General features: G+C 40.1%; 2 protein-coding genes across 2 annotated transcripts in view; one reads left to right on the forward strand and one right to left on the reverse strand.

The window, feature by feature from the left end:
• Positions 1–24,475, reverse strand: part of KPNA3 (karyopherin subunit alpha 3) — a 101,714-nt gene that overhangs the window by 56,751 nt on the left and 20,488 nt on the right. The window lies entirely within an intron of this gene.
• LOC133762344 (ATP synthase subunit f, mitochondrial-like) lies at positions 8,629–8,971 on the forward strand. Its single transcript, XM_062195342.1, has one exon. It carries the CDS (start codon positions 8,647–8,649, stop codon positions 8,911–8,913), a length of 267 nt encoding a protein of 88 aa, XP_062051326.1. The 5' UTR covers positions 8,629–8,646; the 3' UTR covers positions 8,914–8,971.

A 24,475-nucleotide genomic window follows, 5' to 3' on the forward strand; every position in this document is an offset into this window, starting at 1 on the left:
CTCTCTGCCTCTCCTTCTATCTCTGTGTAACTCTGCCTTTCAAATAAATAAATAAATCTTTTAAAAAAAAAAAAAAAAAGAGGGCTGGTGCCATGGCTCACTTGGTTAATCCTCCGCCCGTGGTGCCGGCATCCCATATGGGTGCCGGGTTCTAGCCCCAGTTGCTCCTCTCCAGTCCAGCTCTCTGCTGTGGCCCGGGAGGGCAGTGGAGGATGGCCCAGGTGCTTGGGCTCCTGCACCTGCATGGGAGACCAGGAAGAAGCACCTGGCTCCTGGCTTCAGATTGGTGTAGTTCTGGCCATAGCAGCCATTTGGGGGGTGAACCAACGGAAGGAAGACCTTTCTCTTTGTCTCTCTCTCTCACTAACTCTGTCAAATAAAAAAAAAAAAAAAAAAAAAAAAAAAAAAAAAAGAGGGTAGTGAGGTTTTTCACTTTCCAAATAACTTTGAATTGAGATTCTTATTAAAAGTTCTGACTGGCACAAGAGGGCTGGAAGGGTAAGACTAAAACAGTTTAAAATTTCAGAGCAATACCATGAAATAATTTAAGAATACAAATCATATTAAAGAAAACTGCCACAGAATAAATGTATTTCCATTACCATTATCTTGACTGAGCGGATTTTATGAGTGTACACTGCCAAAATGTATCAGATTGCATACTTTTGTTACTTATATTTCGATAAAGCTGCTTTAAAAAAAAATAAGTCTGTGAATAAAATGTGATTTAAACAGCAAAAAATTATATTTCTAACTACATTCTTAAGTATTAAAACTATAAAATGCAGTTGAAAGAGTGTATGATTGGCTTTGCCACTAACCAGCTATGTGATCCTGAACATATTATTATTATTGTTTATTTATTTATTTTTGACAGGCAGAGTGGACAGTGAGAGAGAGAGAAAGGTTTTCCTTTGCCGTTGGTTCACCTTCCAATGGCCGCTGCGGCCAGCGCACCGCGCTGATCTGAAGCCAGGGGCCAGGTGCTTATCCTGGTCTCCCATGGGGTGCAGGGCCCAAGCATTTGGGCCATCCTCCACTGCACTCCCTGGCCACAGCAGAGAGCTGGCCTGGAAGAGGGGCAACTGGAATAGAATCCGGCGCCCCAACCGGGACTAGAACCCGGTGTGCCGGTGCCGCAAGGCAGAGGATTAGCCTGTTGAGCCACGGCACCAGCCTATTATTATTTTTTTTTTTTATAGGCAGAGTTAGACAGTGAGTGAGAGAGAGAGAGAGAGAAAGGTCTTCCTTTTTCTGTTGGTACAGCCCCAAAATGGCTGCTACGGCTGGCTGCGCCAGTCCGAAGCCAGGAGCCAGGTGCTTCCTTCTGGTCTCCCATGGGGTGCAGGGCCCAAGCACTTGGGCCATCCTCCACTGCCTTCCCAGGGCCACAGCAGAGAGCTGGACTGGAAGAGGAACAACTGGGACAGAATGCAGCGCCCCAACCGGGAGTAGAACCCGGGGTGCCGGCGCTGCAGGCGGAGGATTAGCCTAGTGAGCCATGGCGCCAGCCCTGAACATATTATTAACCTTTCTAAATCTCAAAGTCCTCACTTAAGAAATGAAAAGACAGGCTGGTGCTGTGGCTTAGTAGGCTAAGCCTCCACTTGCAGCGTTGGCATACCATACAGATGCTGATTTGTGTCCTGGCTTCTACTCTTCTGAACTAGTGCTCTGCTTATGGCTGGGGAAAGCAGTGGAAGGTGGCCCAAGTGCTAGGGCCCCTGCATCCACATGGGAGACCTGAGAAAAACTGATGCCTGGCTTTGGATCGGCTTAGCTCCCGCAGTTGCGGTCCTTTGGGAAGTGAACCATCATATGAAAGATCTCTCTCTTTTTTTTTTTTTTTTTTTTTTTTTAAGATTTATTTATTTATTTGCAAGTCAGAGTTACACAGAGAGAGGAGAGGCAGAGAGAGAGAGAGGTCTTCCATTCACTGGTTCACTCCCCAGTTGGCCACAACGGCCGGTGCTGCACCGATCTGAAGCTAGGGGCCAGGAGCTTCCTCTGGGTCTCCCATGCGGTTGCAGAGGCCCAAGGACTTGGGCCATCTTCCACTGCTTTCCCAGACCATAGCAGAGAGCTGGATCAGAAGCAGAGTAGCTGGATCTCGAACTAGCACTCATATAGGATGCCGGCACTTCAGGCCGGGGCGTCAACCTGCTGTGCCAAAACGCCAACCCCAGACCTTTCTCTCTGTTTCTCCAATGCTCTGTAACTCTACCTCTCAAATAAACAAATAACATCTTTAAAGAAAAAAATAAATAAAGAGACTACAATCCTCTCTGGAACAGTATAATAAAAGTAACTTACACAAAATATGACTTGTTATTTACTGGACAAAGTGAATGAAGTATACATAAATATCATTCATGCAAGCTTGTGCCTTTTTAAGTCACTAAATTACAATGTATCAACAGCAAACATATCTATTTTATAACCACATATACCTTATAAACCTTATACATACATTACATATGTGGCATATATATACTTTATATATATCTTATGTATGCCTTATATAGACCTTATATATACTTATTATATATCAAGGTTATATATATATATATAATATATATATAAAGGTTCAAAACAGATATAACACTATTAACTTTTTTCATCTTTCTACTAGCAAACTGCATATTTGTATTCTAAATGCTGCTCTCACTGACAACATATATTTGGGTCTTGCTTCTTAATCCAGCCTGACAATTTCTGCCTTTTAATCAGGATAGTCTATTTAGATTAGTAATGTCATTATTGATATGGTTCAATCAGGTATTTTGTTGCTTTTGCTTTCTATCATCTCATTTGTATTCTGCTTCTCTGTTCCTGTCTTCTTTCTTTTATGTTAATCAAATTTTTTTTATAACCCATTTGATTCCTCTACTGTCTTTTAATGTTTGCCTATTAATTTTTTAACATTCTCACTAGTGATTAAAATTTACAAATTTAGGAGCAGGCATTTTGCATAGCAGTTAAGATACCTGCAATCCATATCAGAGTGCCTAGGTATTGGCCCTGCTCCCAATTCCAGCTTCCTGCTAATGCACATCTTGGAAGGCAGCAGGTGATAACTCAAGTAGTTGGGTGTGTGTCACTCACAAGGGAGACCAGGATAGAGTTTCAGGTTCCTGTCTTGTCTTCAATCTGGCCTGACATACAAGGAGTGAACCAGCAAGAGGGAGATATTTCTGTCTCTATCAACTAAATAAAATAAATAAAAACTTAAAATTTCCAACTTCAACTTAAAAAAATCTTCAGAATTAATGTTCTACCATTAAATATAAATTAAAGGACCCAGCATGCACAAACACAACTGCAAGCATAGTACCTTGCAGATGGCCAAGGATTTAGGCAGATACTATATGCACATTTTTGGGACTCTTCTTATAGTTCTCTGTATTCCAAGATTTCCCCTCGAAGTTTCTGGCTGCTCAGTCAAGCTGGAACTATGCATGTATTTCCAGACAAAAGAGCTGTGATATTCTACCCCAAAAAGCAAGAACGTATTAGAGTGCCCTCAGGCAAAAATCCATCAAGCTGTGAATTTCACCAGATAGTTATAATTCAATAAGTTCTCTTCATTCTTCAGTGCTTTTAATTTTAAGTTAATGTATTTTTTAAAGGTTTTTTTTTTATTTTTTTGAAAGCAGAGTTACAGAGAGGCAGAGGTAGAGAGGTCTTCCATCCACTGGTTCACTTCCCAAAAGGCCACAATGGCCAGAGCTGGGCTGATCTGAAGCCAGGAGCCAGGAGCTTCTTCTGGGTCTCCCACGGGAGTGCAGGGGCCCAAAGACTTCGGCCATCCTCTACTGCTTTCCTAGGCCATAGCAGAGAGCTGGATCAAAAATGGAGCAGCTGGGTCTTGAACAAGCGCCCATTTGGGATGATGGCACTGAAGGCAGCAGTTTTACCTGCTATTTCACAGCGCTGGCCCCAAGTTAATGTATTTTTGTCTGTATCTTGTCATTGTTATCTGTGTGGGAATGTATTATGCCATTACTGGAAGCTAGAACTCTGCGTGCTATCTTACACAAACTTTCCATTCTGAAAATGCCTTCATTAGCTAATTTGTGCTACTACAAGGCATAATTTATCTCTTCCTCTTTAAATTTTATTTATTTGAGAAGCAGCAAGAAGAGAGGGAGAGAAAGACAGTTCTCATCTGTTAGTTCACTCTCTAAATGGCTACAATAGTGGGGGCAAAGCAGGGCTGGGGCGTAGCTGGAAGCTCCTGGGGACTCAATCCAGGCTTCCCATGTGGAGAACAGGAACTCAATACCTGAATTATCATTGCTGCCTCCTTGGGTCTGCATTAATGGGATACCACAAAATTTGCTCTTTAATGTATAAATTCAATAGCTTTAAGTACATCCAGAGTTGTACAACCATCACCAGTATCTAATTTAGAACATTTTCATCGTCACAAAAAGAAACCTTTAGCAAGCATTCCCCATACCCTATCCTACAACCCTGGCAACACTTACTTTCTGTATCCATGGATTTGGCTGCCTGGATATTTCATATAAACGGAATCATATAGTACATAGCTTTTGGGGTCTAGTTTCTCCACTTAACACAATGTTTTTGAGATTCATCAATGCTGTAGCATATATCAATACTTTAATCCTTTGGATTGCTGAATCCATTGTAGGGATATAATACATTTTATTATTCTCCAGTTGATGGACATTTAGTTTTTTCTAGTTTTTGGACATTATTATAATGCTACTAGGAATATTTGGGTATATATATTTGCATATCTCTTAGGTATATTCCTAGGAGTAACTGCTGAGTCCTACGGTCACTCTATGATTAACATCTTAAAGAACTGGTAGAGTGTTGTAAGCTGTACATTCAATCAGTATTTAGGAGGGTTCTAATTTCTACCATCTTCCACAATGCTTGTTATTATCCGCTTGATTGATTTTAACATCCTAGTGTGTGTGATAAATGATTGTGCTTTTGACAGGCATTTCCCTGATGACTAGTACAACTGAACATCTTTTCATGTGTTTCTTTGCCATTTGTATGCCTTCTTTAACAAACTATTTAAATTGCCCACTTTTAAATTCGATTGTTTACAACTGTACTGTTGACCTGTAGTTCTTTATATATTCTGGACACAAGTCCCTTATGAGATCTATGCTTTGCAAATATTTTCTCTGATCTATGGGTTGCTTTTCCACTCTCTTCAAAACTGCAGAAGCACAGATTTTAATTTTGAAAAGTTTAATTTATCTTGTTAGTCACTTCTAATTTTAATATTGCCCTAAAAAGCAACTCTGAAAATCTTTACGTTTTCTTCTGATAGTTTTATAGCTTTAACTCTTTTTTTAAATTTATTTTTAAGGAATACAAATTTCATAAGTACAACTTTAGAAATATAGTTATTATTCCCACCATACCTGCCCTTCTACCCTTCTTCCTTCTCCTTCTCCCCTTCCTAGTCCCATTCTCCATTAAGATTCATTTTCGGCTGGCACCACGGCTCACTTGGCTAATCCTCTGGCTGCGGCGCCGGCACACCGGGTTCTAGTCCCAGTCAGGGCGCCAGATTCTGTCCCGGTTGCTCCTCTTCCAGTCCAACTCTCTGCTGTGGGCCAGGAAGGCAGTGGAGGATGGCCCAAGTGCTTGGGCCCTGCACCCGCAAGGGAGACCAGGAGGAAGCACCTGGCTCCTGGCTCCTGGCTCAGGATCAGCGCAGCATGCCGTCCATAGAGGCCATTTGAGAGGTGAACCAACAGAAGGAAGACCTTTCTCTCTTTCTCTCTCTCTCTCTCTCTGTCTAACTCTGCCTGTCCAAAAAAAAAAAAAAAAAAAAAAAAGATTCATTTTCAATTAACTTTGTACACAGAAACCAACTCTATACTAAGTAAAGATTTTAACAATTTGCACATATATGCACACACACACACACACACAGAGAACTAGTTTTTAGAATTAACTCTCATAACACAATTCATTGAGGACAAGGTCCCGCATGGGGAGTTATACAGTGACTCCTGTTAATTTAACAATTAACACTCTTATATATGATGTCAGTGATCACCTGAGGCTCTTGACATGAGCTGTATAGCTTTAGTTCTTCCATGTAGGTCTTTGAACAACTTTTGAGTTAGTTTCTACATTATGGTATAAGGCATATATTACTCTTTTGCATATGGATATCCAGTTGTCCCATCTACTGAAGACTATTCTTTGCCTGTTCCATTGTTTTGACATCCTTGATGAAAATCATCTTACCTACCAAAATAAATCAACTATAAATATGAGAGCTTATTTCTCAATTCTCCATTCTATTCTGTGTTTGTCCTTATACTACTACAACAAAATAGATTTGTAATGTTTTGAAATAGATAAATATGAGTTCTTTAATATCATTCTTTTAAGACTGTTTTGGTTATTCAATTCCAAATGAATTTTAAGGTCAACTTATCAGCATCTATAAAAAAGGGGAAAAGGCAAGCCAGCATGGATTTTATGGGAACTGCTTCAAATTCATAGGTCATTTAAGAAATATTGTAATTGCTTAACTATTAATTCTTCCAGTTATATGACCATGAAATGCCTTTCCACCGATTTAGATAATTTATTTCAATGAAGTTATAGTTTGTATAATACAAGTCACTACTGGATTCCAAGATAGCAGATTAAAGAATGACACACTGTGCTAGGCAAGTAGAAAGTAGTGTTAAAAAAAAAAAAAAGTATAGGAAGTGTATTCCCAGGGGAGAACTGGAGCGAAAACCACACTGAGAATGAGGAAGAGGAGAGGCCGGCACTGTGGCACAGTGGGTTAATGCCCTGGCCTGAAGCACTGGCATCCCATATGGGTGCCAGTTCTAGTCCCGGCTGCTCCTCTTCTGATCCAGCTCTCGGCTATGGCCTGGGATAGCAGCAGAAGATGGCCCAAGTCCTTGGATCCCTGCACCCGTGTGGGAGACACGGAAGAAGCTCCTGGCTTCTGGCTTTGGATCGACGCAGCTTGGGCTGTTGCAGCCAATTGGGGAGTGACCTCTCTCACTCTCTCTCTCTCTCTCTCTCTGCCTCTCCCCTCTCTTTGTACAACTCTGACTTTCAAATAAATAAATACACCTTTGAAAAAAAAAAAAAAAAGAGGAAACGCAGTGGACCTGTGTGGAGGGTGCGGACCCACAGCATGAACATGAACAGAACACATGACTACAGCAACTGAGAGCTGGAGCAGGAGACGGCTTGGAGGCAGCTTGGAGATGGAGATGAGACCAGAATGCAGCAAACCATGGTGATATAGCCAGAGGGAGAGCGTGAAATGAGTCCACACTGGAGCCCTGGGGCTAGTGGTTGCTAGACGTTGTCCACGGAGGCAGTGGAAGTAGAGGGGGCATGTTAATCTCATCCCAACTTCCTGACAACAGCTCCTGATACCCAGCTGAGAAAAGGCGGGCACCATTTTGGGTTTAGGCAGCAGCTGCGGAAGCCTTTGTGAGTATGCACAGCAACTGGCTGAGAGGATGCTTTCTTGGCAGTTCCGGCAGGGAGAGGGCAAACTTCAGCCAGTGGCTCTTGTGTACACCTGTGATGCAGAGACTGTAGCAGAGGGAAAAATCTATAGTCCGTACAGGCTAGGAGATGGCTGGGCACCCACGTAGAACTGTATGTCTCCCCCAGCCTCCCAGGATCAAGATGCATAGGCAGAACTGGCTAGGGGAACATCTGCATCTCTGTTGACTGGACAGACTAGCAGGGCAGAGCCAAACCTCTACAACTAGCAGCTGTGTGAGCCCTGTGTGCGCTGAGACTATGGGGTCTCAATGGTTACATAAGAAGGTGCACAGTGTAGTTGGGTCTCTGGGCAATCACACTCGCAGTACCTTGGTTGCTTGGGGCAGGTCACTGTAGCAGGAACTGTGCTCACAGTGAGAACTGTGTAGATCATTTGTGGGGTTCATACAGTGGTGTGGATGACTGTTGAACACATCGGGGAACAACACGAAGGCATTGCTCATTTTGGAGGAGAGAGGGTGAGGGGTGATCACAACAACAGAGGTAACCATTCCCCCAGTTCTGTAAACAAGAAGAGACCTACCCAACCTGGGTGTTACCCTGGAACATGGACCACAGCTCCCTGGCCACACCCACAATTCACTGAATTCACTGAAAGTGCAGACATTTCACTAAGCAACAGAGGCATAGCTCAAAGAAAAATGACATCAGAGAAAAAAAAAATAACTCCACAAATACCTAAAAATAAAGGCAGAAATTCAAGAAACAATAAGGAAGATGCCATGACCCCCCCCCCGAAAAGAACACAACATTTCAATATTAGAATGCGAAGAGATTGAAGAAGAAATGCCAGAAATGTAATTCAAAAAATCAATCACAGGATTACTCAAAAATAATTAGAAGCAAATCTATGAACTAAAGAAAACTATACATATCATGAATGAAAATGTTTGCCATGAAATTGAGATTTAAAAAAAAATAAAAATGAAATATTAGGGGAGGGTTGCGGGTGGGAGGGAAGTAATGGGAGGGGGGAAGCCATTGTAACCCATAAGCTGTACTTTGGAAATTTATATTCATTAAATAAAAGTTTAATAAATGAAAAAAAAAAAAAAGAAATGAAGAATAGATCACAGGGGACACCAGGACTCCAAGATGGCGTCAGTCGTACCACTGAAGGAGAAGAGACTGATGGATGTCAAAGTGGGGGAGCTGCCAAGCTGGCTCCTGATGCGGGATTTCACCCCTAAAGGCATCGCTGGAGCATTTCAGAGAGGTTACCACCGGTATTACAACAAGTACATCAACGTGAAGAAGGGGAGCATCGCAGGGGTGAACATGGTACTGGCAGCTTACGTGCTTTTCAGCTACTGCCTTTCTTACAAGGAGCTCAAACATGAGCTTCGACGCAAGTACCACTGAGAGGCCGATGTGGAGGGCACACCCTGCATTCCTGACCTCGACCTTCCTGGCCCTGCTCCCCTCTGTGAGGAATTGTTGTTGCTGAATTCTTTCATACCGTAACTGAGAACTAACTTAATGCCCAATAATAGATGATGGGTTGAAAAAAAAAAAAAAAAGAAATGAAGAATAGATCAAATAAAAAATGCAGGGAAAAGCCTTAATAGCAGACTTGGTAAGGCAAGAAAGAATATTCAAGCTAGAAGACAGATCTTTGGAAATCTTTCAGAGACAAAAAAAAAAAAAAGAAAGAAAGAAGAAGAAGAAGAAGAAATTAGAAAACTTAAAAACAGTGTAGATTTAAGAGATACCAACCCAACCCAACACACAGGTCTTAGGAGTGCCTGAAGGCATGGAAAAAATAGAAAGGATTAGAAGGCCTTTCTAGTGAAATAATTACAGAAAACTTCCCCAGTTGAGAAAGAAAGGGACATCCAGGTAGAGGAACCACAAAGAACTCTCAACAAACATGACCAGAAAAGATCTTCACCATGACTCATTGTAGTCAAACTTTCCAAAGTAAAACATAAAGAAAAGATTCTAAAATGCGCATGAGAGAAATGCCAGATTACTTTTAGAGGAGCTCCAATTAGACTCATAGCTGATTTCTCATCAGAAACCCTACAGGCTAGAAGGGAACGGCAAGATATAGCCCAAGTCTTAATGGAAAAAAAAATGTCAACTCAGAACTGTACCTTGTAAAGCTCTCATTTATGAATGAAGATGAAATAAACACCTTCCATAACAAACAGAAATTGAAAGAATTTGTTGCCATTTGTCCAGCTTTACAAAAGTTGCTTAAGGATGTGCCACACACAAAAACACAGAAAGATAGCCATGATTGCAAAAGAATGTGAAGGCAGAAAATCCCCCAGTAAAAGTACAAAAGAAATCCAAAGTAAACAATAAGAATATTTATGGAAAAATGACAGGGCCAAGTTGTTACTTATCAATAGTCTCCTTGAATGTAAATGGCCTCAACTCTCCAGTTAAAAGATACAGACTGGCTGAGTGGGTTAAAACAAGACCCATCTATTTGCTGCCTACAAGAAACACATCTCAACAACAAAAATACATGCAGATTGAAAGTGAAAGGATGGAAAAAGATATTCCATGCTAACGGAAAGCAAAAAAAGGGTAGACGTTGCCATCCTAATGGAAGACCAAATAGACTTTAACAAAAACAAAACAAAACAAAACAAACTGTTAAGAGACAGAGAAGGACACTATGTGATGATTAAAGGATCAATTCAACAGAAAGATGGGACTATATATGCACCCTGTTACATGGCACCTAGTTATTCTTGTTAACAGAGCTAAAGGGAGACATAGACTCCAATACAATAGTAACAGGGGGCTTCAACACCCCACTTTCATCAATGAACAGAGCAATTAGACAGAAAATCAACCAAGAAACAAGAGTTAATTGACACTATAGATCAAATGGATCTAACTGATATCTACAGAACTTTTCAAGCCACAGTTGCAGAATACATATTCTTCTCATCAATGCACAGAACTTTCTCTAGAATAGACCATATGCTAGGCCATAAAGCAAGTCTTGGCAAATTCAAAAAAACTGAAAACATACTATACATCTTCTCTGACCACAATGGAATGAAGCTGGAAACCAACAACTCAATAATTTCCAGATCATATAAAAAGACACTGAGATTGAACAACATGCTCCTGAATGAACAACTGCTCACAGAAGAAATCAAAAGAGATATCAAAAAATTTCTGGAAATAAATGAAGATGACAATACATCATAGAAAAACTTATGAGATACAGCAAAAGCAGCGTTAATTGGGAAGTTTACAGCAATTGGTACCTATGTGAAGAAATTGGTAACGTACCAAATAATTGAGCTATCAATGCATCTCAAGGACCTAGAAAAATAACAAACCAAACCCCAAATTAGTAGGAGGAAAGAAATAATTAAAATTAGAGAAGAAATAAACAAAATTGAAACCAAGAAAACAATATGAAATATCAGTGAAATGAAGAGCTGGTTTTTTGAAAAAATAAACAATTGATATACCACTTGCCCAACTGACCAAAAAAGAGAGGGAAAAGACACAAATCAATAAAATCAGGTGAAAAAGGAATTGTAATAACAGATACACAGAAATTAAAAGAATCATCAGAAATGACTACAAAGAGCTGTATGCCAATGAATTAGGAAACCTAAAGTGGACAGACTCCTGGACACACACAATCTACTAAAATTGAGCCATGAAGACACAGAAAACCTAAACAGACCCATAACCAAGACAGAAACTGAATCAGTAATAAAGACCCTCCCAAAAAAGAAAAGCTCAGGACCAGATGGCCTTACTGCTAAATTCTACCAGACATTTTAAAAACTAATTCCAATTCTTCTCAAGCTATTCAAAATAATTGAAAGGGAGGGAATCCTCCCGAATTCTTTCTATGAAGCCAGCATCACCTTAATTCCTAAACCTAAAAAGATACAACAGAGAAACAGAACTATAGACAATATCCCTGATGAACACAGATGCAAAAATCCTCAATAAAACACTAGCCAATTGAATCCAATAATACATTTGAAAGATCATTCAGCAGGACCAAGTGGGATATATGCCCGGTTCAATATTCACAAAACAACAAATGTGATATATCACATTAACAAACTGAAGAACAAAAACCATACATTTATCTCAATAGATGCAGAGAAAGCATTTGATAAAATACAACATCCATTTATTATAAACTGGGTATAAAAAGAACATTCTTCAACAAAATCAAGGCAATTAATGTTAAATCCATGGGCAGCATCCTACTGAATGAGGAAAATCTGGAAACATTGCCTCTAAGAATGGGAACCAGGCAAGGATGCCCATTCTTACCATTGCTATTTAATATAGTCCTGGAAGTTTTAGCCATAGCCATCAGACAAGAAAAAGAAATCAAAGGGATATATTGTAAAAGAGGAAATCAAACTATTCCTATTTGCAGATGACATGATTCTATATACTGGAACTCATAAAAGAGTTTAGTAAAGTGGCAGAATATAAAATCAACACAGAAACTTCAATACCCTTTGTATACACTGGTAATAATGCCATGACTGAGAAAGAACTTTTAAGATCAGTACAAAAAGAATTAAATACCTTGGAATAAATTTAACCAAAGATGTCACAGCGCTCTAGAATGAAAAAGAAGACACACACAAAAAAATGGAAAAATAGTCCATGTTCATAGATTGGAAGAATCAACATCATCAAAATGTCCATACTACCAAAAGCAATTTACCAATTCAATGCAATTCCAATAAAAATATCAAGGACACTGTTTGCACATCTAGAAAAAATGATGCTAAAATTCATATGGAAACACAAGAGACTCTGAATACCTAAAGCAATCTTATACAACAAAACAAAGCTTTGAGGCATCATAATACCTGATTTCAAGACATATTACAAGGCAGTTATAATCAAAACAGTCTGGTACTGGCACAAAAACAGACATGTAGACCAATGGAACAGAACAGAAACTCCAGAAATCAATCCACACATCTACAACCAACTTATCTTTGACAAAGGAGCTAAAAATCAATCCCTGAAGCAAGGACTGTCTCTTCAACAAATGGTGCTGGGAAAACTGAATCTTCATGTACAGAACTATGAAACTAGAACCCTACCTTACATAAAACTCCACTCAAAATGTATCAAAGACCTAACTATGATCTTACACCATCAAGTTACTAAAGAACATTGGGGAAACTCTGCAAGACACTGGCATAAGTAAAGACTTCTTGGAAAAGACCCCAGAAGCACAGGCAAGGAAAGCCAAACTTGACAAATCAAGCTGAGAAGCTTCTGGACTGCAAAAGAAACTCATCAAAGTGATGAGCCAACTGACAGAATGGGAAAAAATAAAAATTTGCAAACTACACAACTAATAAAGGGTTATCATCCAGAATCTATAAAAAGCTCAAGAGACTCAACAACAAAACAAATAATCAAGTTAAAAAATGGGCAAAGGACTTGAAAAAGCATTTTTCATGAGAGGAAATTAAAATGGTCACCAGACATTTCAGAAAAATGTTCAGGATCACTAGTCATCTGGGAAATGCAAATCAAAACCACAATGAGGTTTCACCTCGCTCCAGTTAGAATGGCTTTCATACAGAAATCAACAAACGGCAAGTGCTGGTGAACATGTCGGGGAAAATGTACTCTAATACACTGTTGGTGGGAATGTAAGGGGTGCAGCCACTATGGAAGACAGTACAGAGATACCTCAGAAATCTGAATACAGACCTACCATATGGTACAGCCACAGACTCCTCGGAATTTACCCAAACCACCTGAAAGAGTTATCTCTACACCCATGTTCACTGTAGCATAATTCACTACAGTAAAGATATGGACCCAACCCAGATGTCCATCAACTTAAGACTGGATAAAGAAATATATACATATATATACACACACATATATATAAATGTATATATATACATATATGTGTGTGTGTATATATATATATATATATAACACGAAGTACTTATTATTCAGCAGTAAAAAAAAAAAAAGAAGAAGAAGAAGAAGAAGAATGAAATTTTTTTTTTTGCAACAAGATCCATGCAACGGGAAACCAGTATATTTAGTGAAATAAGCTAGTCCTGGGGCCGACACTGTGGCATAGCAGGTAAAGCTGTGGCCTGCAGTACTGGCATCTCATATGGCCACCAGTTCAAGTTCTGGCTGCTCCTCTTCTGATCCAGCTCTCTGCTATGACCTGGGAAAGCAACAGAAGATGGTCCAAGTCCTTGGGCCCCTGCACTCACGTGGGAATAAGTGGAGGAAGCTCCTGGCTCCTGGCTTCGGATCTGCACAGCTCCAGTTATTGTGGCCAATTGGGAGTGAACCAGAGGATGGAAGACCTCTCTCTCTCTCGACCTCTCTCTCTCTCTCTGCCTCTCCTCTCTGTGTAACTCTGACTTTCAAATAAATAAATAAATCTTTAAAAAATTAAGCTAGTCCCAAAAAGACAGATATTTATGTTTTCCTTGATCTAATAAGAGTACCTGAAATGTAAAGCTTAAGAGTGAAATTGACATTTTGAGATTTGATTGATTGTTTACACCCCTTGTCTCTTCTGTTGAGGAACAGAATATATTTATTGGCTCTAAATTGGTTTTTGCTGAATCCTTTAGGATTTTATACACAGAGATAATCATTTTATTTCCATTATGGTTACCTTTTATTTCTTTAAAAAAAAACAAAACATTTGTTTATTTAATTGAAAGGTAGCATTAGAGAGAGGGAAGGAGAAACAGAGAAAGAGAGAGAGAAAGAGAGACAGAGAGATCTTCCATCAGCTGGTTCGCTCCCCAGATTGCCACAAGCCCCAGCTGCAGCCAGGAGCCAGGAGTTTCTTCCAGGTCTCCCACATGGGTGCAGGTGCTCGAGAATTTGGGCCACCTTCCATTGCTTTCCCAGGCCATTAGCAGGAAGCTGGACTGTAAATGGAGCATCCAGGACTCGAACCAGTGCCCATATGGGATGCTGTCACCACAGGCTGTGGCTTAACCCATATGCCACAATGCTGGCACCTACCTTTTATTTCTTTTTCTTATATAACTGTCCTGGCTACAACTTCCAGTACAATACTAAATAGGAAGAGCAACCATGATATCTGTGTTTTGTTTCTGATCCTCAGGAAAAAGGTTTCCATCTTACACCATTAAATATGATGCTTGCAGACTTTTTTTAGATACTTTTCATATTCAACAACTGTTCTTAAAGAGGATCCTCTTGCATTTCTAGTTTGAATGTTTTTATCATGAAAGGGTGGTGGATTTTGTCAAATGCTTTGTCTGTGTCTATTGACACAATCATTTAGTTTTTGTCCATTATTTGACTAATATAGTACATTATATTGATTGATTTTCATATGCAGTACCTGCCTAGCATTCCAAGGACAAATCCCACTTGCTTGAGGCATATATATATATATATATTTTTTTTTATATTGCTGTATTCAGTCTGCTCCCAGTTTGTTGAGGGCATTTGCTTCTATATTCTTTAAAAAAAAAAAAACTTATTTATTTGAAAGAGTACAGAGAGGCAGTGAGAGTGAGAGCGAGAACGAGAGCGAGAGCGAGAGCGAGAGCGAGAGCGAGAGGTCTTCCATCTTGTAGTTCACTCCCCAAACAGCCACAATGGCTGGAGCTGGGTTGATCCAAAGCCAGGAACAAGGAGCTTCTTCTGGGTCTCCTACATGGGTGCAGGGGCCCAAGGACTTGAGCCGTCTTCTATTGCTTTCCCAGGCCATAGCAGAGACCCAGACAGGAAGAGGAGCAGCCAGGACTTGAATCGGCGCCCATATGGGATTGCGGCATGCAGGCAGCGGCTTTATCCGTTATGCCATAGCGCCGGCTCCTACTTCAATATTCTTAAAAATACTGGTTTTCTTTCCTTATGTTGCATTTGTCTAGTTTTGCTAACAGAGTAATATCGATTTCACAGAATGAGTTGAAAAGTGTCCCTTCCTCTACTCATTTTTGAAAAAGTTAGTGAGGGGCTGGCGCTGTGGAGCAGCAGGTTAACACTCTGGCCTGAAGCACCTGCATCCCATATGGGCACCGGTTCAAGACCCAGCTGCTCCACTTCCAATCCAGCTCTCTGTTACAACCTGGGAAAGCAGTAGAAGATGGCCCAAGTCCTTGGGCCCCTGCATCTGCATGGGAGACCCAGAAGAAGTTCCTGGCTCCGGATCAGTGCAGCTCCGACCGTTGCAGCCAATTGGGGAGTGAACCACTGGGTGGAAAACCTCTCTCTCTCTCTCTCTCTGCCTCTCCTTCTCTCTGTGTAACTCTGACTTTCAAATAAATAAACAAATCTTTAAAAAAAAAAAAAAGAAAGAAAAAGTTAGTGAAATATATTTTAATTTTTTCTTTAAACATCTGGGAGAATTCATCAATGAAACTATCTATCTTGGTTTTTTCTTTGTAGAAGTTTCTTCATTATGGATTAAAGTCCTTTACTTGTTATGGTCTACTCAGATTTCCTATTTCTTCTTGAGCCACTTCTGGCAGTTTGTGTCTTTCTAGCAATTTTTCCATTTCATTCAGGTTGTCCAATTTGCTGGCATATAATTGTTCATAATATTCCCTTAATATTCATTTTATTTCTGTGAGGCCAGTAGGAATGTCCCCCTTTTCATTCCTGATTTTAGTAATTTGAGTCCTCTTTTTTTCATTAATAGGTTTGTCAATTTTGTTGGAATTTTTAAAAAATTAACAGTTTTACTTTTTTTTTCTGTTTTATATTCTCTATTTCACATACTTTCTCTCTAATCTACTCCTTCCTTCTGCACGCATTAAATTAAATTTGTGTTTCTATTTTCAAAAGGTAGCAGGTTATTGATGTGAGGTCTTCTTTTTAAGGTATTTACAATTGTAAAAATTTTCTGAGTACTGCTTTAGCTGCTTCTAATAGGTGTTGATTTACTGTGTTTTCATTTTCATTTATCTAAAAGTGAATTTCCCTTGTGGAATCTTTAATTCGTTTATTATTTAGAAGTATGTTAATTTTCACATTGTTTGTGAATCTGTCAAATTTATTTCTATTTATATCTAATTTTATTCCACTGTCAGCCATACCCACGACACCAGCCCTTGTTGAGATTTCTTTATGGCATACTATAACATACAATTCATCCTGCAGAAGGATTCCTGTCAACTTGAGAAGACATAAATTCTGCTGCTCTTGGGTGGCATGTTCCATAGAAGTCTGATATGCAATGAAAACAATCTTGAAAAGAAGGAACAAAGTTGGAAGATTTATATAAGCTGATTTTAAGATTTACTATGAAAACTGCATCAATAAGGCAATGAGGTAATGCCAAACAATATACATGCAGATTAGTAAAAACAGTTCAGTAACAGATTCACACAGACATGAATCAGTTAATTTCCAATAAAACCACTGCCAAAGTAATTCAATAGGTGCTTGATGAACGTCAGCTCTAAACTCGAAGTATTAATTCAAAATGAGAAGCAGGTATTTAAACCTAGTAACTAAGATGCTTGCATCCCACTCTCAAGTATCTGCACTCCATTCCTGGTTCTAGCTCCTAACTCCAGCTTTGCATCAACGCAGACCCTGGGAAGCAGTAGTGATGGCTCAAGCAAATGGATGCCTGTCATTTATGAGACTTCAATTGCATTCCCATCTCCTAGTTTTGGGAAGTAAACCAGAAGGTAGGAGTTCTCCCTCTGTTCATCTGCTCCTCTCTCAAATAAATTAAATAAAAACAAACCATAAACTTAAATGTAAAAGCAGAAAGTAACAAATTCTAGAATACAGTAGAAAAATTTTTGCATAGGAGAAACATTTGGGTAGTTAATTTTCTTTTTTAATAAAATACAGAAAGAATGAGGCTGGCATTGAAGTGCAGTAGGTTGAGCATGCCCCTAAGATGCCGGCATCCCAGGTGAATGCTGGTTCAAGTCCTGGCTGCTCTGCTTTCAATTCAGCTCCCTGTTAATGCTCCAGGGAAAGTAGGAGAAGATGAATCAAGTGTTTGGGCTCCTGACACCCATATGGAAGACCCAGACAGAGTTCTGGGCTCCTGGCTTTGGCCTGGCTCAGGCCCTGCTGTTGTGGCAATTTAGGGAGTGAACCAGCGGATGGAAGATGTCTGTCACCCTCTAACTCTGCCTTTCAAATAAATAAATAACTCTTTTTTAAAAATACAGAAATTATACACAAAAAAACCTAAAATTTTAAGTTGGACTTGAAAAGTAAAAAATCTTTTGCTCTTCCAAAAATACTATTAAGAAAATGAAAAGATAAGCAATAGACTAAGAGAAAATATTCACAATACATATATACACCAAAGAACTTGTATCTAAATGAGGGGCAGGCATAATGGCATAGCAGGTTAAGCTGTTGCTTGGGACACCTACATCTCATATCGGAGTACCTGGCTAGTCTGCACTTCTGATCCAGCTTCCTGCTCATATGCCTAGGAGATGGCAGATGACAGCTCAGTACTTGAGTCCCTGCCACCCTCATAGGAGATCCCGATGGAGCTCCTGGTTTCCACCTGGCCTAACCTGAGCTGTTTGTGGGCCTTGGGGAATGAACCAGCAATCAGATGATCTCTTACCCTCCCTCTGTCTCTTCATCTCTGTCACTCTGCCTTTCAAATAAATAATAAAATATTTCTTTAAAAAAGTATCAGCACACACTCAATCGACAGTTAAAAAGACTGCAAACACAAAGTATTGATGAAGATGTGAAGCAACTGAATGCTCACATTGTTGGTAGTATAACCACTTCAGAAACAAATTCCAGAGATTTTTATAAAGTTAAATACATATCATATGAGGTAGCCATTCTACCCCAAAGCATTTATCCAATAAACAAAACAAAAATATACATAAAGACTTGTAAATAGATATTCAGAGTAAAAAAAAAAAAAGACTTGTAAATAGATAGTCATAGTAATTTTACTCGTAACTGCTAAAACCTGGAAACAATCCAAATGGGTGAATGGAATAGATAAATAACAGGTGATGGATAAACAAAACAGAAAAATACAATGAAACAGGAGCCAGCAATTAGCAAGAATAAACTCCAGGTACATAAAATAATATTGTTATATCAAAAAGGCAGACACCAAAGAGTATGTATTATTAATGTATTATATCACATTTTTATGAATTTCTACAATGACAGAAAGCAGATTAACATCTGGCTAGGGGAAGAAAAAGAGTTACAGCAAAGGCATACAGAGGAATTTTCTGGGGAGACAAAAACATTCCACATCTTAATTGATTGGTGGTCAAAGGGAGTAATCAGGGGCTGGTGTTATGGCCTAATGGGTAAAGTGCTGGCATCCCATATGGACGCTGGTTCAAGTCCCAGTTGCTTCGCTTCCAATCCAGCTCTCTGCTATGGCCTGGGAAAGCAGTAGAAGATGATCCAAGTCCTCGGGCCCCTGCACCTGCGTGGGAAACCCGGAAGAAGCTCCTGGCTTCAGATCAGCCCAGCTCCGGCTGTTGTTGCAGCCATTTGAGGAGTGAACCAGCAGATGGAAGACCTCTCTGTGTCTGCCTCTGCCTCTCTGTAACTATGACTTTAAAAAAATAAATAAATAAATAAAACCTTAAAAAAAAGGGGGGGAGGAATCATTTGTCAAAACTCACCAAGCTAAACACTATGTTTAAATAGGTTCATACCTCTATGGAGAAGTACTCAAATTACTTAAAACTCTTAACTGCCTCAAAGGTTAATTTTACTATGCTTATAATTTACCAATATAGTTCTAATGTTTTATTTATTTATTTATTTAGATTTTATTTATTTTATTTGAGAGGTAGAGTTACAGACAGTGAGAGGGAGAAACAGAGAGAAAGGTCATCCTTCCGTTGGTGCATTCTCCAAATGGCTGCAATGGCCAGGACTGCGCCAATCCGAAGCCAGGAGCCAGGTGCTTCTTCCCGGTCTCCCACGCGGGTACAGGGGCCCGAGGACTTGGGCCATCCTCCACCGCTCTCCCAGGCCATAGCAGAGAGCTGGATTGGAAGTGGAGCAACTGGGACTAGAACCAGCGTCCACATGGGATGCCAGCGCCTCAGGTGGAGGATTAACCTACTGCACCATGGCGCTGGCCCCTCTAATGTTTTATATTAATACCATATTGTATATTTGGATCTTTGTTGCCAATCAACACTGGCATTTGATAAGCATTTTCTGTAATTTTTTAAATTTGTTAAGAGTCAATAACTAACAGGGACTGGCAACACTGCACAATGAGCAAAACTGCCAATTCTAACACCAGCATCTCATATCCAAGTGCTGGTTCCAGCTGCTTTGCTCTGCTTCTGATTCAGTTCCCTGCTAATGTGTCTGAGAAAGAAGCAGAGGATGGTCCATTTATTTGGGACCCTGCCACCCAAGTGGGAGACCATGAGAGAGTTCTTGGCTCCAGGCCCTGGTAGCCATTGACAATGAACCAGCTGGTGAAGATTAATCTCTGTGTCTCTCCTCCTCTCCCCTTGTCACTGCTTTTCAAATAAATAAACCTGAAAGCAAAACAAAAACTAACAAATCTTCAAGAGTATTATAAGTAAATCAACCTCCTAATAATGTTTACATGATACCTATTTTAATGCTGTACTTGTTAATTTTATGTATCAAGAATAAATGTAAATAAGCAGGGGCCGGGTTCTAGTCCTGGTTCCTCCTCTTCCAGTCCAGCTCTCTGCTGTGGCCCGGGAAGGCAGTGGAGGATGGCCCAAGGGCTTGGGCCCCTGCACTCGCGTGGGAGACCGGGAGGAGGCACCTGGCTGCTGGCTTTGGATCGGCGTAGCTCCGGCCATAGCGGCCATTTGGGGGGGTGAACCAGCGGAAGGAAGACCTTTCTCTGTCTTTCTCTCTCTCACTAACTCTGTCAAATTAAATTAATTAATTAATTAACTGAATGTAAAGAAGCAGACTGTCATGTAAAAGTGACTTTATAGTGCTTTCATAAAGCCAAATTCACACTACTAAAGTCATTACTATACAGAGGAACTGAACAAGGAGAGCAGAAAAGTACTAAATCTTTGCTAAAGACTCCTAAAACATTCCTAATCACCAGGTAACTTCTACCTCACCAAACAAAAAAAATCGTCTTCTGATAAAGCATTGTAACTCCTCAATCCTTGAGTTACAGCAGTCCCTTTCCCTAACACACGGTAACTGATACTACAATTCCTTCTCTTTGATACAAAAATAAAATAAAAATAAAAATAAAAAATAAAAAGATTACTTCAAGCCAAATGAGCCCCAATCCCAAGAATCTACAGTTATATTCTGAATTCAATACTTGGCAGCAATCATAACTAGCGCACTCCTAGAATACTTACTGTGGGAGCCCAGCTACCTGGGTTTACCTCATGGTTGTACATTCAGAACTTTAAAACTGAGTTTCTCTTCTGCTTGTCCTCTCTCTTCTGTTCCTTGGAAGAAGGGAGCTCTCAACCTCTTCCAAGCTGTCTGTCCTTACCCCTGGCACTGAGATTTGCCCAGCCTCCCTTCTTCCTCCCTGCCTGCACTGCAGTTTCCTCAGAAACAGGTCCAGTACTTTCATGTTTAACAAAAGAAGAACATATGGAGGGATATTTTGGTCAATATTTAAAGAGCAGCCATGACCACAAACATATCATGTCCTCACTTAATGTCATCACATTCACAAATAAAGAACTCAGAATGAAAGTGACAAATCTGGCTGTGGTCCCTAATCATTGCATGAAGCTAATGTTTATTTACTATCTATAGGACTCTGAACTGCTAACTCATACAACTAATTCACATATGTTTATTATAAAAACATTCTACTTTTTACAAAAGCTAAATAATATACTACAGAATATGTTACCAGGAAAAAATACTAAGTAACCTAAAATAGTGTTTCCCAGTCTCTTTTTCTAATTTTTAAAAAAAGTTTTTAGAAGACTTTATTTATTTGAAAGGCAAAGTGATACAAAGAGAGAAAGATCTTCCATTCACTGGTTCACTCCCCAAATGGGGTTAGGCCAGGCCAAAGTCAGGAGCCTGGAACTCGATCCATGTCTCCCACACAGGTGGCAGGGGTCCAAGGACTTGAGCCATCTTCTGTTGCTTTCCCAAGCACATTAGCATGGAGCTGAGTCAGAAGCAGAGCAGCTAGGACTCAAACCAGTGCTCTGAAATGAGATGGTGGTGTCATACACAGCGGCTTAACCTGCTGTGTGTCACAATGCCAGACCTCCAAACTCTTTTACATTATGACACATGCAAAAATTATTTATACAGCATGCTGACATAAGGGAACAAGGCTTACATGGGCTCTACTACCCAACTCCACAGATGGCTACCCCTAAAGTAGCACACCAGGTGGGAAGCACTTTCATGCTAGTATCTTGGGTTACCAAGACAAAGTAAAGGAAGTTCACTTTTATAGTGAATTATCACCAATAAACTACCTTAAGAAAAATATTTGTTTATTTCTGCTAATCCATACATCTTAGCCCAACCACTAAAAATTAAAAGCGTAGTTCTTGTCATCTCCACAATAATACCTGTATAAACATTTAAGGCTACACTTCACATCAAAAACTGTCTATGTTCCCAAACAACCTTAACTTTCATTAAACTAACATGTGCTATCTTCAAGTTACCTGTACCTGTGCTATTTACCTTGAAGGTCCCTTGAATGCAGGGATCTTATTTCAATCATTTTTATCTCCCTCTGCTCCATTTTACAGAAAAACAAAAAGTCTACACAACCAAATTTATTTGATCTAAACTTGGGGTATACTGCATTCAGAGAGAATACTGTCAGTAGCAGAATCACCAGCTATAGCACATATACTTTCTCCCCCTGTATTCCAAAACTGGATTAATTTAGCTCCTGGATCTCTCAAATACCCCACTTTTCCCGTTTTTCAAAACCTCATCAGATTACACAAAAATGATTACCTGCATTAGCCCCACATTTACAACATTTAGAAAACAAAAGCAAATGTCCAGATGTTATAGAAATTTTTTTTTAAGATTTATTTTATTTATTTGAAAGAGTTACAGAGAGAGAGAGAAAGAGAGAGAGAGAGGTGTCTTCTATCTGCTGGTTCACTCCCCAGATGACTGCAACAGTCATCACTCCCCAGATGACTGCAACAGTTAGAGCTGAGCTGATTTGAAGCCAGGAGCTTCTTCCAGATCTACCATGGTGGTGCAGGGGCCCAAAGACCTGTGTCGTCTTCCACTGCTTTCTCAGGCCATAGACGAGAGCTGGATGGGAAGTGGAGCAGCCGGGACTCAAACTGATGCCCATATGGGATGATAGCGCTGCAAGCTGGGGCTTTAACTGGCTATGCCACAGCACCAGCCCCATTAGCATTGTTATATAATGTTATATATATATATATATATATATATATATATATATATATATATATATATAATTGTTATATAATGTTATAGGCATTTAATGTCCAAATACTTGATGTTTTTGCTTTTTTCCAAGCAAAGACTATGTTCCCAGAACTCAACACATAACTGAAAACCACATTGCTGATAACCAGTCATATTCCCTGACAATAACTTTAAATTGCCCAAGGAGAATGAGAAAGTATTTTAAGTTATTTTCACTTCTGCTAAAGGATCCAGCCAATGAAAACTTATTGTAATTAAACAGGAGGAAATCTTTTATATTAAATAGTATGTTAACCCTAATTGGAAACTGTCAGTTTATAAGCCTTCTCAGATTTTTTAACATATCTGAATGCTGAGATTGCGTTTAGAAACATGACTTATATTTTCTTTTTTTTTTTTTTTTGGACAGGCAGAGTGGATAGTGAGAGAGAGAGAGAGAGAGAGAGAGAGAGAGAGAGAAAGGTCTTCCTTTGCCGTTGGTTCACCCTCCAATGGTCGCCACAGCTGGCGCACCGCGCTGATCCGATGGCAGGAGCCAGGTACTTATCCTGGTCTCCCATGGGGTGCAGGGCCCAAGCACTTGGGCCATCCTCCACTGCACTCCCAAGCCACAGCAGAGAGCTGCCCTGGAAGAGGGGCAACCGGGATAGAATCTGGCGCCCTGACCGGGACTTGAACCCGGTGTGCCGGTGCCACAAGGCGGAGGATTAGCCTGTTGAGTCACGGTGCCGGCGGAATGACTTATATTTTCATTACCTCTGCCCTTTAAAAAATAACTTTTAAGTACTACTAAGTAAAAATTATAAGTATAATAAGAAAGTAAATACTTAACTGCTGATAGAAATTAGTATACAAATTAACGTTATATAAACACCATTCTCAAAAGATTCAACGAAGGGGAGGTATTGGGCACAGTACTTACGATGCCGCTTAGGATGCCTGAACTCTATTCAAGAGTGTCTGATTCAAGTCCTGGTTATTCCACTTCTGATCCAGCTTCCTGCTAATGCCCACCCTAGGATACAGCAGATGATGGCTCAACTACATGGGTTCCTGCCACTCACAAGAGCACTGGACAAAGTTTCAGCCTCCTGGCTTCAGTCTTGTGTAGCCCTAGTTATTGTGAATATCTGGGAGGTGATCCAGTAGATGGAAGATCTCAACCTCTGCCTTTCAAGTAAAGTGAAAATAAGTAATTTTTTAAAAGACTGTATTAAAAATAAAAAACAGCCATTGTTCAGGACACATTAGAGATTTTAGAGTGGCTGTGTTTGAGTCCCAGCTCTACTTCCACTTCCAGCTTCCTGCTCTTGTGTACCCTGTGAAGTAATGGTGCCAGCACTGGGTCCCCTACTACCCATGTGAAAAGTCCAGCTTGAGGGGTCAGCACTGTGGCACAGCCATATAAGCGCAGCACTGGCATCCCATATGGGCGCAGGTTCCAGTTCTGGCTGCTCCACTTCCAATCCAGCTCCCTGCTAGTGTGTCTGGGAAAGCACCCTGCATCCATGTGGGAGACCTGGAGAAGCTCCTGGCTCCTGGCTTCAGCTCAGCCCAGCTCCAACTGTTGCGGACATTTGGG

This window comes from Lepus europaeus, chromosome 6 (assembly GCF_033115175.1).
Source record: "Lepus europaeus isolate LE1 chromosome 6, mLepTim1.pri, whole genome shotgun sequence".
Classification (NCBI taxonomy): domain Eukaryota; kingdom Metazoa; phylum Chordata; class Mammalia; order Lagomorpha; family Leporidae; genus Lepus; species Lepus europaeus.